The sequence below is a fragment of the Doryrhamphus excisus genome, linkage group LG11, assembly GCF_037039965.1.
Source record: "Doryrhamphus excisus strain RoL-2023G ecotype Guam linkage group LG11, RoL_Dexc_Guam_v1.1, whole genome shotgun sequence".
In the NCBI taxonomy this organism is placed as follows: domain Eukaryota; kingdom Metazoa; phylum Chordata; class Actinopteri; order Syngnathiformes; family Syngnathidae; genus Doryrhamphus; species Doryrhamphus excisus.
This window is the reverse complement of record NC_136367.1, coordinates 2,181,259-2,199,212: the sequence shown is the minus strand read 5'-3', so window position 1 is coordinate 2,199,212 and position 17,954 is coordinate 2,181,259. Positions and strand designations below refer to the sequence as shown.

Here is a 17,954-nt window from a genome sequence, read left to right as displayed (position 1 = left end):
ACATTTACAATATTTGCCATAGTAAAAGCCAGTTCATGGAGGATGGGAGCATAATGGGAGCGTAGATGCATATCTAGTGGTTAGATGGGGAGGACACGGGAGTGGCAACTTGCTTTAATGAGCCTTTAAAGCAGGGTGGGGCTGTTATTCTTGCATTGCCAGTTTTCATACCATGCGTGGCCATACTACTATGCGTCGGTGTCAGGAAAGGCAACACGCCCAAGTGACAGTTCTTGGTCGTTAGATGAAACTTTAAATAAAAAAATTTAAAAAAATTACCCAGGGCATTTTGGTGGAACGCTACAGGGGGGGTGGAGGTGGCTTTGGGGTTTTAAACGCCATTTGCAAAGTTTCTGTGGTGAAAAAAGGTTACTATTGTTATGCCTATGAACATAGCACTGATACAAGCAGTGTTGTTTTAGGCCGTTAGGGGGCAGCAGAAACAAGCCAGTTCCCATGGTAATACAGTCCATTAGACAGGCTACTCTTCCTGGATTTCAATTAATATATATATATATAATATATAACTTATATATATTATATTATATATTATAAACAATAAATAATATAAATAATTAAAAAATTAAAAACCCAATAAAAAATAAAATGAAATTATATACAGACCTGATCAAAATCTTAAGAAAAAGTGCGACAAAAAAATTTAAAATTTGTAAGAAAAAATAAATAAAAATAAATATGTTGTTTAAAGGTTTAAGACTACAAGCTATTTTACAATTAAAATATATATATAATATATAAATAATACAATAATATATATATAAATAATATGAAAATAATTTTTAAAACTTTAAAAACTTTATTTTAAAAATGTAATTAAATTATATACAGATTATATACAGACCTGATAAAAATCTTAAGAAAATCTTAAAGAAGTGCAAAAACATTTCGAATTTGTAATAAAAAAAAATTACATTGTTTTTCACCTGGAAAGTTCAAGACCACAGGCTATTTTACAATTAAAATATATATAATATATAAATAATAAATAATATAAATATAAATAATATAAAAATAATTTTTAAAATAAAATTATATACAGAGTATATCTTAAGAATCTTAAGAAAATCTTGAGAAAATCTTAAGAAAATCTTGAGAAAATCTTGAGAAAATCTTAAGAAAATCTTAAGAAAATCTTAAGAAAATCTTAAGAAAATCTTGAGAAAATCTTGAGAAAATCTTAAGAAAATCTTAAGAAAATCTTAAGAAAATCTTTAAAAAATCTTAAAAAAATCTTAAGAAAATCTTAAAGAAGTGCAACAAAACATTTGAAACTTGTAAAAATAATAAAAAAAGAAATACGTTGTTTTTCACCTGAAAAGTTCAAGACCACAGGCTTTAAAAACCAATAACATCACATGAAATACATGTTTAAAAATGCTCAAATACAGGAAAACCATGTCAACAAACAGCTGTAGGATGAAAAATCCTGTATTATTATATATAATAATATTATATAATAATATTTGTATTACTATTATCACCCATTTTCCAGATATCTCTGCATAAGTCACAAATAAAAGTGCAAGCAGTTGCTAATTTCTGCTTATGTTGACGGGTTCCACCGAACAAAACAACAATGGCCGCCCCTTGATTCAACTCAACAGAACTGTAACATCTTCATCAGTTTTTTTTTTATCATTTCCAATAAAGATGTAATCTCACTAATAGAACCATTAACGTGTTTTATTCCTTATCATTTATACATCCGATAATTGCTACTGAAGCAATAACGCCATAAAAAATACTCTGCATGTACTACTGTAATATCAAATGGAGTACCGTGTTTAGTGAGTATCGCCGTGCCAAAGGAGTCGTGTGTTTCGGTTTAGGAAACGAGATTGGGACTAGGATTGGTTTACTCTCCGTCTCAGCGAGTGCACTGCTCAGACCTTAAAATCCCTGCTGACTGCATGTCTGGCGGAGAGGGTGCAGACAGCCGACACTAATCTGGTCTCACACACACACACACACACACACACACACACACACACACACATAGGCCAGTCGTATTTGATCTCTATGTGGGCAACTCATCCTGCTTTATGGGGTGAAAAAGGGGGCATAGTGTACACTCAGTACAGTATATATATATTTGCTGAAATGGACATAACTGTATTTTGGATTAGCATTAGCATAAAGACACGGGTCATGCTGTACTATAATAGCGCTACAATAATAAATAGTAGATTAATTTAATACAACTATGACTGACACTATTAACATATTACAAGTGTGAATTTCATTGTTTATTTATGTTATTTATGTGGTTGGAATTGTGGGGCTGCACGGTGGTATAGTGGTTAGCGTGCAAGCCACACAGGTGTGATTGCCAATATTTCTCTGTTTACTTTATTCTTTTCGTGATCTGAAATCACAATGCCAGGATTAGCCCGCTGCTGTGTTTAATGTCATTGTCACTTAATTTCGTACTCCTATTCATGCCATAGGGATAGATTATAAGTGACCCGCAAGGGTCTCACAGCTAGGAGACCCGAGTTCAATTCCACCCTCCGCCATCTTTGTGTGGAGTTTGCATGTTCTCTCCGTGCATGCGTGGGTTTTCTCCGGGTACTCCGGTTTCCTCCCACATCCTATACAGATAATAGTACACTTGTCAGGATTAGCCCGCTGCTGTGTTTAATGTCATTGTCACTTAATTTCGTACTCCTATTCATGCCATAGGAATAGATTATAAGTGACCCGCAAGGGTCTCACAGCTAGGAGACCCGAGTTCAATTCCACCCTCGGCCATCTTTGTGTGGAGTTTACATGTTCTCTCCGGGTTTTCCTCCAGGGTCTCCGGTTTCCTCCCACATCCTATACAGAGAATAGTACACTAAAAGAATAAGAATAAAGAATAATAAAGAACTTTATATTTTGTCATGATCTGAAATCACAAACATGATGCCAGGATTAGCCTGCTGCTGTGTTTAATGTCATTGTCACTTAATTTCGTACTCCTATTCATGCCACAGGAATAGATTATAAGTGACCCGCAAGGGTCTCACAGCTAGGAGACCCGAGTTCAATTCCACCAAAAACATGCTAGGTTAATTAGCGACTCCAAATTGTCCATAGGTATGAATGTGAGTGTGAATGGTTGTTTGTCTATATGTGCCCTGTGATTGGCTGGCCACCGGTCCAGGGTGTACCCCGCCTCTCGCCCGAAGACAGCTGGGATAGGCTCCAGCACCCTCTGCGACCCTCATGAGGATAAGCGGTAGAAAATGAATGAATGAAATGAATTTTAGAGCCCTCTAGACATGAAGTAACACCCCTATAGTGAACTTCATACTCATATTACGCAATATAGTCGACATAATAAGAGAAAATAAGATGTTTTTACGCTGCATGGTGTACGAGTGATTAGCGCGAGGGCCTCACAGCTAGGAGACTCGAGTTAAATATAAAATAATAATAAATAAAATAAAATAAAATAAAATAAAATAAAATAAAATAAAATAAAATAAAATAAAATAAAATAAAATAAAATAAAATAAAATAAAATAAAATAAAATAAAATAAAATAAAGTGAGTGTGAATGGTTGTTTGTCTATATGTGCCCTGTGATTGGCTGGCCACCAGTCCAGGGTGTACCCCGCCTCTTGCCTGAAGGCAGCTGGGATAGGCTCCAGCACTCTCCGCAACCCTCGTGAGGATAAGCGGTAAAAAATGAATTAATGAATATATATAATATTTATTTTTATTTTTTATTGTATAGTGTATGTTTTTAATTTATTTAATTTGAATAATTAATTATGTAATGTATTACTTTTTAAAAATAGTATATTATTTTTAATATTATTTTTAAAAATGTATATATTTTTAATATGTTTTTTAGAATATATATATATATTTTTTAAATTTTTTGTTTGTTTTTTTGGGTAAAATCTAGATGTTAGAGTGTGTTGTACGTGTGTTATGTGTATGCAGCTGTCAGCCGGGCATAGCTCCAGCAAACACACACACACACGTAAGCGCACGTACCACAGACCAACCCCCTTCTTCCCTTCCTTCTCCCGGCATACTGTCGACCGGCGAGCACCGAGCAACGACCTCCTTGCGTTGCTGCAACGAAACGGACGGACGGACGGACAATCCACTACCGACCTAAAGTAAGTACATACACAATGTTTATTTGTGCAAAGAAATGTCGCTTTTTGGTGAAAACTCGAATGTTGTTTTCCTCTGCAACGTGCTGGGGGAGGGCGATTTGCACCCAATATAGCCATTACCGATTAAATATTGTTAATATATTGCATAAATGCATACGCAAATGCAACATTTTCGCGTATATTATGCATAAAACTGTAAAATAAACAATATATGTCGACATACTTGGACTTGGTCGATAGTTATGTATGCATCTGCTTAATAATGTACATTAAAATAAATGTATATACATATATATATATGTTGCTGCATTGCATTTATACTGAGTTTTTGTGATTATTATAAATATAGTGACGGATTATTTTGACCAGCCTCCAACACGGATGATGACGTTATTATTATTTTTTTGATAGCATTCTCTCCTCAGTGCTTTGCCACGCCCGTGTGTTTCGCTCTTTTTTGAATATATGCTTTATTTGTAATGTAATAATTCGTTTTTTGTGAGTTTTTTCGTGTGAAACAAGCTCATTTTCAACACCATATCCTCCCGGCGAAACTCGTGTCCCAACACGTTGTCAGAAAGGGGGTGTGTGCCTAGAAATGAACGAGCAGCCAATCAGAAGTCGGACCCGCCCACATTATGGCGCTTGTTTACTACTCATACTAGACTGTGATTGGCTGGAGAGCTTTCAGCAAAGTCCGGCTTTACGCTGCGTTTAGGGGGATCTAGTGGGGTAGGACGATGAAGATTCATGATGGAAAGTAGTAAACAGCAGGAAGAATGGAGGAAGAAAGCACAGGAAAGAAAGGACCAAAACCAGACTTATATCGAATAATTTGATCAGAAATACATATTAACATAGTTGCAATGATTGCTGTTTATTGTTTTTTGATATGTCTTCGAGATTACCGAACTAAGTTAAACGTTGCAGGGCGGCATGCGTTCAAAATGGCTGCGTAGTCAATAAAGAGGCAACATTATCGCTATTTAAAACCCTATAAATGCTACGTATTTATGTAGAACTATTCAGTTACTCTTCATTTTAAGGAATTCATTTAATGTTCCACCGTAACAAACTGCAAGTCTTGATGCTCAACCAAGCAGGGCAAGTTGAATTATTTAATCTTGAATCTTTCTGTTAAAAAAAAAATGGCGGCCATTAATCAATTCATTGGACCCAGGGTGGAAAGAAATACAAAGGCCTAATAATATATGTTTACTTAGCTCACTGTAATGTTAATGTTTGGGTCATTGTACGTTTAATATAGCACTATATTGATGAACATATACATTTTTAGTCAGTTGTGGTGTGTATACACTGTATACAGTGTGTTTAGAATCAGAGCTACAATGCCATCTACTGTACAAAGTTGTAATGACAAGCTACTCAGACTCTTATTATAATGTAGGGCAAACCGGTAGCGCCAAGTTTATCTGTGGCGGTGCCAGTTTGTCAGTGACAAATCTACAAATGTACAGGAAACACTGAATGTTACATAATGTCTTTTAACTTGACAAGGCTAGGTCGTGTTATTGTTTTCTTTGTGATGATTGAATTTAGCGGCTAATAGTTTCTCTTTGGCAGCATAAACAAGGAAAAGTCCAAGGAATTGTACATGTTTGGAGACATTTCTCTGGTAAAAGTGTTGTTTTTTTTTTTTTTTGGTGATTTTTATCTTTTATTATTATTATTATTCCCACTTAAATGCAACAGTGGCCCCATTTCACCCCTGCAGTGAATCAACCATGGCAGCTATACGCTACACGTTATCTGTCACATATTTGGACAAGAATACTACCAGAATATATAGTCTTGGCTTTCCGCAATAAAGTTCACATTGTGATTTGTTTTAATTTGATGCACAATGGATTAAAAATCCCTCGAGCCAACTGTTTAAAGCAATAAACTTCGGCGTTTATTATGTCATTCCAGTAAAAGCATATTCACTCCAAAGAAGCGGGACGCTGGTATTCTTGACAAATGCTATATTAAGGGAGTGTTATATAAAGTCACTCATCATAAATTTTACACATGATTTTCACTTGACTCGTCACATTGCTGCCTTTTGTTGCTGCGGGGCAGAGCTTGGGAGTGTGGGGTGAAATGTCAGTGACGTCAGCAGACTCGTCCATTGTGTGGATTTTGCAAATTGCTAAACAGGAGAGGAGGAAAGTGAAAGTAAAAATGATGTACAGGAAGGTCGCCTTGGAGGTTCTGTTGCCGTTTGCATGCCTTTTGCTTGTGTGGAACTTACATGCTGGCTACAACAGGGGTGTCCGTAGTACGGCCTGTGGCTTATATTTGTATTTAGCTGTTGTACAAATAAAGTTAATTTAAAAAAAAAAAAGCTTAGTTTTTAAAAATATATAGTCATCTCTACACTGTAAACTTTAAAAAATTACAAGTTAAATAAACTGAAAAGACAGATAACTGGCAGTCAACATTTATAAGTAGAACTTTTAAGAACATTTTAAGTTATAAAAAACTACAAATTCTTTTAAGTAGGTTACACAAATCTGCAAAAAGTTCATATTAATCAAAAAATTACAAGTTAAATAAACTGAAAAGACAGATAATGCAACTGGCAATCAACATTTATAAGCATAACTTTTAAGAAAATTTAAAGTTAACTATACTTATACCAGTTAATTATTTTTACAGTGTCTTTTAAGTTGTATGTAAACTATGTTTTTAAGTTAATCTTACTTAATATAGCCATAGTTCAATTTAATCAAAACATATTAGTTAAAGTACTCAAAATGGAACAACATGTTAAATGAACTTGACATAATTAAGTTATTAGAACTTAACTTAAGCATAACTTTATTTATTTTAAGTACTTTGAACATTCGGGTTTACAGTGTAGTTGGTTAAACGGTTAAATGGTTCCATATTTGCATAGAAAAGCTCTTTACGATCTTCTAAATATGTTTTTTTTAACATTATTAGAGCTCTCTCGACATGAAATAACACCCCTATAGTCACCTTTAGATTTGTATTACCTGATATAGGTGATATAGACAGACAAAATAAGACATATTAGACGTAAATAAGGTAACACTCAAATTTTTATCCCAATTTCCCCCCCCCCCCCACCACCAGTATTTTGCTCATGAGAGACAACAAAAACATGGCAAGCACACACTTTCAGTGAGGCACTGGATCAACTGGCTGCTTTCCAGCACCAGGGGGAGCAAGTGTGGGAGTCAGATTGTGGGAATCAAACCTGGAGCCATTTTGGTCAGAGGCCATAATCTTGGCTACCAGTGGCCACAATATGACAATATGCATATTTGGGTTGCGTCATATCTTTGTCTCCTGTCTCATCCACAGGGAGGTTCGACTCTGCTGAGTCTCCTCACTGTGCAGCAGCATCATGGCAGCTATGAGACCCAGCGATGGAAGTCCAGCAGGACCCGGCGGAACCGGACTGCGGGCGTATGTCTCCGACACGCATGACGCAATCAGGCCCGACGTGCAGCAACACCCTGTGGTGAGCAGACAGACATGTGATCTGCATAAGCCGATAGATGCCTTTCAACGTCGGTAACAAAAGTCGGTGAAACTCAAGTCTTCTTTGAGTGCACCTGAATCAGCGAGAGTCAAGTCCTCTTGTGACACCTGTCAGTCGAGTCGTTAAGAGTCGGTGACTTTATCGAGAATCAGTGAAAATTGAGTCTTTGTCACCTGTGATTCAGTTAAACGCAAGGTCTTCGTTGAGCACTAGTGAGTCAGTGAAAATGAGTCTTCTTTTAGTACCCGTGAGTCATTGAAACATCGAGTCTTTGTTGAGTACCCGTCAGGCAGTTAAACGCAAGTCTTTGTAAACCCATGAGTCAGTGAAACTAGAGTCTTCATTGGGTACCCATGAATCAGTTAAATGCGAGTCTTCGCCTAGTTGTGAGTCAGTGAAACTCGAGTCTTCATTGGGTACCCATGAATCAGTTAAATGCAAGTCTTCGCCTAGTTGTGAGTCAGTGAAACTCGAGTCTTCATTGGGTACCCATGAATCAGTTAAATGCAGGTCTTCGCCTACTCGTGAGTCAGTGAAACTCAAGTCTTCATTAGGTACCCATGAATCAGTTAAATGCGGGTCTTCGCCTACTTGTGAGTCAGTGAAACTCGAGTCTTCATTGGGTACCCAGGAATCAGTTAAATGCGAGTCTTCGCCTACTTGTGAGTCAGTGAAACTCGAGTCTTCTTTGTGTCCTTATGAGTCAGTGAGACTAGAGTCTTCATTCGGTACCCATGAATCAATTAAATGCGAGTCTTCGTTTACTTGTGAGTCAGTGAAACTCGAGTCTTCTTTGTGTCCTAATGAGTCAGTGACACTCGAGTCTGCTATGAGCACCTGTGGGTCAGTTAAATACGAGTCTTCATCGAGCACTTGTGAGTCAGGGAAACTCGAGTCTTCTTTGTGTCCTTATGAGTCAGTGAAACTAGAGTCTTCATTGGGTACCCATGAATCAGGGAAACACAAGTCTTTGCCTACTTGTGAGTCACTGAAACTCGAGTCTTCTTTGTGTCCTTATGAGTCAGTGAAACTCGAGTCTTCATTGGGTACCCATGAATCAGTTAAATGTGAGTCTTCGTCTACTTGTGAGTCAGTGAAACTCGAGTCTTCTTTGTGTCCTTATGAGTCAGTGAAACTAGAGTCTTCATTGGGTACCCATGAATCAGGGAAACGCGAGTCTTCGTCTACTTGTGAGTCAGTGAAACTCGAGTCTTCTTTGTGTCCTTATGAGTCAGTGAAACTCAAGTCTTCATTGGGTACCCATGAATCAGTTAAATGCGAGTCTTCGTCTACTTGTGAGTCAGTGAAACTCGAGTCTTCTTTGTGTCCTAATGAGTCAGTGACACTCGAGTCTGCTATCAGCACCTGTGGGTCAGTTAAATACGAGTCTTCATCGAGCACTTGTGAGTCAGGGAAACTCGAGTCTTCTTTGTGTCCTTATGAGTCAGTGAAACTAGAGTCTTCATTGGGTACCCATGAATCAGTTAAATGTGAGTCTTCGTCTACTTGTGAGTCAGTGAAACTCGAGTCTTCTTTGTGTCCTTATGAGTCAGTGAAACTAGAGTCTTCATTGGGTACCCATGAATCAGGGAAACGCGAGTCTTCGTCTACTTGTGAGTCAGTGAAACTCGAGTCTTCTTTGTGTCCTTATGAGTCAGTGAAACTAGAGTCTTCATTCGGTACCCATGAATCAGTTAAATGCGAGTCTTCGTCTACTTGTGAGTCAGTGAAACTCGAGTCTTCTTTGTGTCCTAATGAGTCAGTGACACTCGAGTCTTCTTTGTGTCTTCATGAATCAGGGAAACGTGAGTCTTCACCTTGTTACGAGTCAGTGACACTCGAGTCTGCTATGAGTACCCGTGGGTCAGCTCAATGCGAGTCTTCATCGAGCACTTGTGAGTCGGTGAAACTCTAGTCGTCATTGGGTACCCAGTGGGTGATACTCTAGTTTCCTTTGAGTGCCCGTGGTTCAGTGAAGTAGTCGTCTTTGTCAAGTCGTGAGTCGTGAAAGTTGAGTTTTTGTCAAGCACCTGTGAGTCAGTGAATCGTTTTGAGGGGAATCGTTTGTTTTGTCCGTGATGCAGCTCCTTGCAGGGAAAGAAGCGGTTAGCGCTCGTTTTGAACAGCGCTAAGTTCATCTTAGTAGCGTCCAATCAGGCGTTAAAGTATAATTTTCCCCAAATTAGGGAAAAAAGTCGGCTCATTTGTGATTTTTCCATCTGTCGGATATGAGCGACGCATTGCATCATTAGCTTCTATTGTTAAATAAATGGCTGTCATCTTCCCTCCCCGTGCCTCGTCAGAGGTTGGCACTCGCTATCCTTCCATGCTGCTCCTTTGTAAGCCATACTGTCAGCAGGCAGGACGCCACAGATGGGCAGGAAATATTTTCTCCAAAAAAGGTTTACATAATCAGCTTAACCGCATATAACCGCCGTACGTCTCTCTCTCTCTCTCTCTTTCTCCGTGGAAGCGTTCAATGATTCGCTTCCTGCCGGGTTATCGGGAGTTCCGGTTGGTTTGAAGAACATGAAAAAGGATGGCTCATCTGGAATGTGACCTTTCACCTCTGCGTCTGTAGATGTACACGCAGAACTGTGTCCAAGATCCATTTGCGGAGAGAGGCGTTCACAAGAACAACGCGTCGGTTCCTTTGCACGGTGAAGGCTGGAACAACCTGCGAACGAGGACCCCAGCGGCGGACCAATCAGCTTGCGGAGAACCTCCGTACAGGTGAGATATAAGTGGGTGAGTTTAAGTCTACCTGCAGCCGACTAAGGACTCTGCTGACTCCAGTATGCGCAGCCCAGAGTCCGTGGAGATGGATGAAATCATGGCCGCCATGGTCCTAACCAGTCTGTCCTGTAACCCCGTGGTCCAGAGTCCCCCACAGACCGAAACTGCAACAGGTATGTGGTACTTGACACAGAAGTACCACATACAAGGCTACTAAGTGTATCTTTCCTTCACTCTAGCGGGCTGCTCATCATCAGCCGACATGGAGTGCGGCGGAGGCGAGCTGTCCGACAGCGGCAGCAGCGGCTACTGGAGCTGGGATCACGGCAACGTGAGCCCGGCCCCTTCGCCGTCCGTCCCCGAGATGGACAACAGCCCGGACGAGGGCTTGAACATGGAGTTAGAACAAGGGGAGGAGCTTCATGCCAAAAAGCCAAAGGTACAATAGACACTGGTCTGCTGTTGTCGTCCATCTTTATTACATGGCAGTATTTCACGTAGCAGTATTTGCTAATACTTTGTCCACTTCTTGTGTTCAAATGTTAGCATTTTATATAGCATTGTTTGTCTATATGTGCCCTGTGATTGGCTGGCGACCAGTCCGGGGTGTACCCCGCCTCTTCCCCGAAGACAGCTGGGATAGGCTCCAGCACCCCCGCAACCCTCGTGAGGATAAGCGGTAGAAAATGAATGAATGAAAATAAATACGATTTAATTCAATCAAATAAAACTAAAATAAACTAAAATAAGATAAAAATAAACTAAAATAAAATAATAAACCACCGCTTTTCCTCACGAGGGTGGCGGGGGTGCTGGAGCCTATCCCAGCTGTCTTCGGGCGAGAGGCGGGGGTACACCCTGGACTGGTCGCCAGCCAATCACAGGGCACATATAGACAAACAACCATTCACACTCACATTCATACCTATGGACAATTTGGAGTCGCTAATTAACCTAGCATGTTTTTGGAATGTGGGAGGAAACCGGAGTACCCGGAGAAAACCCACGCATGCACGGGGGAGAACATGCGAACTCCACACAGAGATGGCCGAGGTTGGAATTGAACCCTGGTCTCCTAGCTGTGAGGCCTGCGTGCTAAACACTCCACCACCGTGCAGCCCTGGAAAAATAATGTCATAAGGAAAAATGTTACCCAGAGAAAAAAGTGCTAACTTCAATAGGGTGGAATTGAACTCAGGTCTCCTAGCTGTGAGGCCTGCGCGCTAACCACTCAACCACCGTGCAGCCCTGAATGCAGCAAGTTATCAGAAAACACTGGAAAAAAATCGACACTCATCGGCCCAGAAGCTGCGCATGGCACGTTCAAGGAAAGCCTTGAGCTTATTTTTAGTTTATTTTAGTTTTATTTGATTTAATTAAATCGTATTTATTTTCATTCATTCATTGTTTACCGCTTATCCTCACTATCCGCGCTAACCACTCGACTGCCGTGCCACTAGAAAATAAATGAATGAATGAATTTTTAAATGCGTTGCAGGCCCATAAAAACAGCTTTCCGGCTGCACGGGCCCGCACATTAGACAACCCTCTGTGTTACAGTAAAGCTGTTTTGAAAATGTACTGAATGAATGAAAAGAATGAATGTAATTGAACGTGTTCCCCGTCACAGAGCTCTTTCAAAGGCTTGTACAAGTGTCTGTGGCCCAGTTGCGGCAAGGTGCTCACGTCTTCGGTCGGAATCAAACGACACATCCGCGTGCTGCATCTGGGGTGAGTTTGCCTATTTTTAATACATTTTGTATGGAAGTGTGTCTGGAGAGACTTGCATGAAAGTTCCTTTCATATGCACAAATATGACACATATTGTAAAAGTGATAATAATAGAGAGGTTTCTTTTATAAGAAGGTTCCCCATGTAGACAGTGGAGCGCTTTAGATTAGTTCTGAGCTCGAAAACAACATTAAAAAAACAAGAGGGAATAAAAATTTCAGGTGGTGGAGGAGCGCCGCTTTTATAATGCAGTGTGATAAAAGACTTTCAGATTTGATATCTGGGCCACAACGGTGCTTCTTTTGCAGCAGCGGGTCGGATCAGTCCCAGAGAGAAGAGGACTTTTACTACGCCAAGATCTCCTGCGAGACGGTGGACGCCAATGTTGCACTACTTCCTTCCCAGCCGGCTCCGGGCCAAACGTCCCCTCTCAGCTGGGCCCCGGCCCCGTGCGTTTCTCCGCCCGCTCTGGGGGTTCAGATCCCGCCCGCTCACAGGCCCAGGTCCAACTCCAGCTCCGGCCCTGGGGCAAGCAGGCCCAGTCCGCTCAGCCAGTCTGCCCCCAGCAGCTTCTGGCAGATTCACACAGAGCATCTCTATCAGGTCCGTTCTACACAGCATAGTCACACAATGTCTGGGGTTGTTCACACTGTGGCCCGGGGGCTCTTTGTGGCACATGATGGCTTTTTTTTAGGGATGTCCGATATTGGCTTTTTTGACACAATATTGTCCAACTCTCAATTTCTGATGCCGATATCAGCAGACACTGATATCAGCAGACACTGATATCAGCAGACACCGATAGCGATATCAGCAGACACTGATACCAATATCATCAGATACCGATAGCGATATCAGCAGACACTGATACCAATATCAGCAGATACCAATATCAGCAGACACCGATATCAGCAGACACCGGTAGCGATATCAGCAGACACTGATAGCGATATCAGCAGACACTGATACCAATATCTGCATACACTGATACGGATATCAGCAGACACCAATACCAATATCAACAGATACTGATATCAGCAGATAGCAATACCGATATCAGCAGACATGATACTGATATCAGCAGATACTGATATCAGCAGACACGATACCAATATCAGAAGACACCAATACCGATATCAGTAGATTCCAATACCGATATCAGCAGACACGATACCAATATCAGTATACACTGATACCGATATCAGCAGACACCAATACCAATATCAGCAGATAGCAGACACGATACCGATATCAGCAGATACCGATATCAGCAGACACCGATACCAATATCAGAAGACACTAATACCGATATCAGTAGATTCCAATACCAATATCAGCAGACACGATACCAATATCAGCATACACTGATACCGATATCAGCAGACACCATACAAATATCAGCAGATACTGATATCAGCAGATACAATACCGATATCAGCAGATACCAATATCAGCAGACACCAAAAGCGATATCAGCAGACACCGACACCAATATCAGAAGACACCAATACCGATATCAGTTGATTCCAATACCGATATCAGCAGACACGATACCAATATCAGCATACAAATATCAGCAGATACTGATATCAGCAGATACCAATACCGATATCAGCAGATACCAATATCAGAAGACACCAAAAGCGATATCAGCAGACACTGATAGTGATATCAGCAGACACTGATACCAATATCAGCAGATACTGATATCAGCAGATAGCGATATCAGCAGACACCGATAGCGATATCAGCAGACACCTTGTGACAATCTTGTAACGACTCGTCTCCTCTACAGGCCTGCAGCCCCGTCCAAGCCGGTCCACCGGTGGCCCCGAGGAGTCCAGGGTGCCACGGTTTGACCACCCCCACCTTGGTCGCAAGCCACAGTAACACTCCGGTGAGTTTTCTTTCTGCTTGATTCCGCTCTGTTCTGAAACGACGATAATGACAATAATGGCCCGCCACAAATACATTTCGGACCACAACAAATCCAGTACATTTTGAACCGCAATTGTGTTTTCTGCGCCACTGAAAAACGCAACAATGCAACTCGGTCGGAGTCTGGGGTCTTGCCTCATTATCTATTTAACGAATGCGTCTGTGGCGGACTGTTTTTCCCCTTCAGATGGCGAAACCTCGCTGCCGCTCCGTCAGCGTCGGAGAACAGTGGCTCCAACAGAACCGGCTCCAGACGATGAGCGCGGCGTCGCCGTCCCGCGCCCACTGCTCCTTCAGGTGAGATGAACGACTCATTAAACGATTCATCAACTGACTGGTGTGTCGTCGGCAGGAAAGGGCGGGGGGAAGCCAAAAAGTGTCGGAAGGTGTACGGGGTGGAGCGTAAGGATCAATGGTGCACCGCCTGCCGCTGGAAAAAAGCCTGCCAGCGTTTCCCCGACTAAAGAAGGGGAAACCAGCGTATATATACTTCTATATATATATAGCATATATATACTTCTATATATAGCGTATATATACTTCTATATATATAGCGTATATATACTTCTATACATAGCTTATGTACAGTTGTGTCCAAACGTTTACACCCCCACTGCAGAATGTAAGATTTTTTTGTTCTTTTTCTTAGAAAACATGAATGATAAAATATGGTTAGTGGTTGTGTGAAGACATTTATTGAAAAAAAAATATTTTGTAAATTTGGCATTTTTTTTTACTGGCCTTCAACACATTCTAAAAAAAATTTCAATTATATTAAATAAAAAAACAAGGACAATTAATAAAACAACAGCAAAAAATTTTAATAAAAAAAACAAACAGAATTTTTTTTTTTTTAAGCCTCAACATTCTAAAAAATAAATAAGATTTTTTTGTTCCTTTTTGCAGAAAATATGAATGATAAAATATGGTTAGTGGTTGTGTGAAGACATTTATTGAAAAAATATATATTTTGTAAATTTGGCAATTTTTTACTGGCCTTCAACACATTCTAAAAAAATGCAATTATATTAAATAAAAAAAAACAAGGACAATTAATAAAACAACAGCAAAAAAATAAAAAAAAAATAAAAATAAAAAAAACAGAATTTTTTTTTAGGCCTCAACATTCTAAAAAATAAATAAGATTTTTTTGTTGCTTTGACCACAGTAAGGATAGTGAGGATAAGCGGTAGAAAATGAATGAATGAAAATAAATACGATTTAATTCAATCAAATAAAACTAAAATAAACTAAAAATAAGCTCAAGGCCTTCCTTGTGTTTTGGATCATTGTCATGTTGGAACATCCAAGAACGTCCCATGCGCAGCTTCTGTGCCGATGAGTGTCGATTTACTTCCAGTATTTTCTGATAACATGCTGCATTCAGGGCTGCACGGTGGATGAGTGGTTAGCGCACAGGCCTCACAGCTAGGAGACCTGAGTTCAATTCCACCCTATTGGAGTTTGCAAGTTTTCTCTGGGTAACATTTTTCCTTATGACATTATTTTTCCAGGGCTGCACGGCGGTTGAGTGTTTATCACGCAGGCCTTACAGCTAGGAGACCCAAGTTCGATTCCACTCTCGGACATCTCTGTGTGGAGTTTGCATGTTCTCCCCGTGCATGCATGGGTTTTCTCCGGGTACTCCGGGTATTCCTCCCACATTCCAAAAACATGCTAGGTTAATTAGCCACTCCAAATTGTCCATAGGTATGAATGTGAGTGTGAATGGTTGTTTGTCTATATGTGCCCTGTGATTGGCTGGCCACCAGTCCAGGGTGTACCCCGACTCTCGCCTCGAAGATACCTGGGATAGGCTCCAGCACCCCCCATCCCCCGCAACCCTTGTCAGGATAAGCAGTAGAAAAATCAATGAATGAAAATAAATACGATTTAATTCAATCAAATAAAACCAAAATAAACTAAAAATAAACTATGAAAAATGAACTGTGTTATCATTCATATTTTCTGAGAAAAAAACTATTAAAAAAAATCTTAAATTCTGCACAGAGGGTGTAAATATTTGGTCCCAACTGTATACTGTATATACATAACAGCCATTGACAAACCAATGTGTTCCTTTTACTGTTTCTTTTGAATGCTCATTCTGATAAAACTGCATTTTTTTTTAATATCTGGCGGCGGGGACAGATGAGACAATTTGACAGTTTTTTTTGTTTTTTTTTTTCCCTTCCCTGGAAGACAAATGGAAGTTTGTGACCTGTCAGTCTCCCATGGTGCTCACTGTTTGACTGACTTTGACGATGTGTACTTTATACTTCATCCAAAGGTAGTAGATACTGTACAGTATTACTGCTTAGACGCCTCCCAGTGGTTTATCATGTGTATTATATTGTGTGCTTTCAAGCTAACGTATGAGTATTTTGTACCTTTTTTAATGTCTCGTTAAGCCTGAGTGTTTTTGTTTTTTTTTGGTTTATTTTTATTTTTTAATTTTTCATGTTTTTCGGCACTTTGATGGATTATAAATTCACAGAAATAAGCTACATAACAGGATTTCTTCCATAAAATGGATTTTCTTCCAAGTGTTTGTATCAGCAATAAAGACAAAAGAAGAAATGCAGTATATTGTCACACAATTAAAAGAAAACACTGAGAATTTCACAACTTTTTTTCTCTCTTTTCTGTATGACACTCCACAAAAGAAATAAGCAAACTATTTTATTTTGGGGTTTTTTTTTTCGCTATACACATTTTTTTTATGAATACTTACAACAAATGGTTTAATGTTAAAAATGTCAGCCACAGACTTCCGCTATTTGAAGCGGATGTTGACAGAGATACTCACATGCACGTGCACCTTCTCACACGCGCACATACACACACACACTGTACATACATTACACATTATTATCTGCGGTCGAACCTATTAAGATGCAAAAACAAAGACTGGGGCTGCTAGTGAAGGAAAAAAAACTTTTTTCTTTATAATAACCATAATAACATTGTGCTAATCATTTTTAAAAATGTGTAATTTAGTTCGAATCCCACAGGAAATAAGACAGCAAATGCTTGCTAATTACGATGAAGCTGCAGTGTCATACTTCAGCCACAAGAGGGCAGTATTGTGTCACTTAAAAAAAAAAAAAGGACCCCAGGGTGTTGACACTTTGTACACTAAACATAGAAATGACACTCTGATACACTTTGTGCGCTAAACATGCTAAAAGACAATTTAGGCAAGCTAAGGGTGACCAAAGTGCGGCCCAGGGGCCATTTGCAGCCCATTGCTGTTTTTAAAAAAAATATATGATTTGATAGACAACACATACGCAAAACAGAAATAATTGAAAAATCAGCAGTAATAATACAAAAATGAGGAACCTCACAAGAAATATCATTTTACTACAGTGAAGTTGAAATATTTCAAAAAAAAAGTTTTTTTTTTAAATTGCTTCACTAGGGTCCACAGGTTATTTATCTTTTTTTTATATATATAATTTTATCATCAAAATATTATGAGAAACATTGGACATTTAGGCAGAGGAAAAGTTCTAATATTATGGGAATTAAGTCATAAAAATTGTTGAAAAAAATGTAAAAAAAACTGCAAAAAAAAAACTGCAGTACTTTTAAGTCACAATATTCAGAGAAAAAAGTGTCATTCAAATTAAATTTTACGAGAATGAACTTGTAATATTATAAGAAAAAATCGTGTCATTTTTAAAAACATAATATAATAATTATTTAATAATATATAATAATAATTTAGTGATATAATAATATATATTTTTAACAAAACATAATAATATAATGGGAATAAATTCGACAATAAACTCATAATATTAGGGGAAAAAAATAATGTCATTTTAGAAGCATAGAGGAGGAATATTAAAGAACAAAATCATACTAATATGCTTTTTCAGATGTATGACAAA

The 17,954-nt window shown here is 39.2% G+C and overlaps 1 protein-coding gene across 4 annotated transcripts; it reads left to right on the top strand.

Moving 5' to 3' along the window:
- Positions 1–2,942: 2,942 nt before the first annotated feature.
- znf395b (zinc finger protein 395b) lies at positions 2,943–16,639 on the top strand. 4 transcript variants are annotated; one of them, XM_058090058.2, is made up of 11 exons: positions 4,589–5,240; positions 5,721–5,772; positions 7,470–7,629; positions 10,232–10,383; positions 10,447–10,559; positions 10,626–10,825; positions 12,017–12,117; positions 12,426–12,720; positions 13,913–14,014; positions 14,243–14,352; positions 14,408–16,639. In XM_058090058.2, the coding sequence occupies exons 3-11, from the start codon at positions 7,513–7,515 to the stop codon at positions 14,517–14,519; spliced, it is 1,302 nt and encodes a 433-aa protein (XP_057946041.2). In that variant the 5' UTR covers positions 4,589–5,240; positions 5,721–5,772; positions 7,470–7,512; the 3' UTR covers positions 14,520–16,639. The 4 variants fall into 4 exon arrangements, with proteins under 4 accessions (XP_057946058.2, XP_057946049.2, XP_057946014.2 ...); XM_058090075.2 differs by lacking the exons at positions 4,589–5,240; positions 5,721–5,772 and adding an exon at positions 2,943–4,136 and having other exon boundaries at positions 10,456–10,559; XM_058090066.2 differs by lacking the exons at positions 4,589–5,240; positions 5,721–5,772 and adding an exon at positions 2,943–4,136 and having other exon boundaries at positions 12,429–12,720.
- The last annotated feature ends 1,315 nt before the right edge of the window (positions 16,640–17,954 follow it).

Excerpts from the sequence above, each read along its gene's own strand:
- znf395b (XM_058090031.2), top strand. The coding sequence starts at position 7,513 with ATGGCAGCTATGAGACCCAGCGATGGAAGTCCAGCAGGACCCGGCGGA. Across the intron at positions 14,015-14,242 it reads CAAGCCACAGTAACACTCCG|ATGGCGAAACCTCGCTGCCG; the intron begins GTGAGTTTTCTT and ends TTTCCCCTTCAG. Across the intron at positions 14,353-14,407 it reads CGCGCCCACTGCTCCTTCAG|GAAAGGGCGGGGGGAAGCCA; the intron begins GTGAGATGAACG and ends TGTCGTCGGCAG.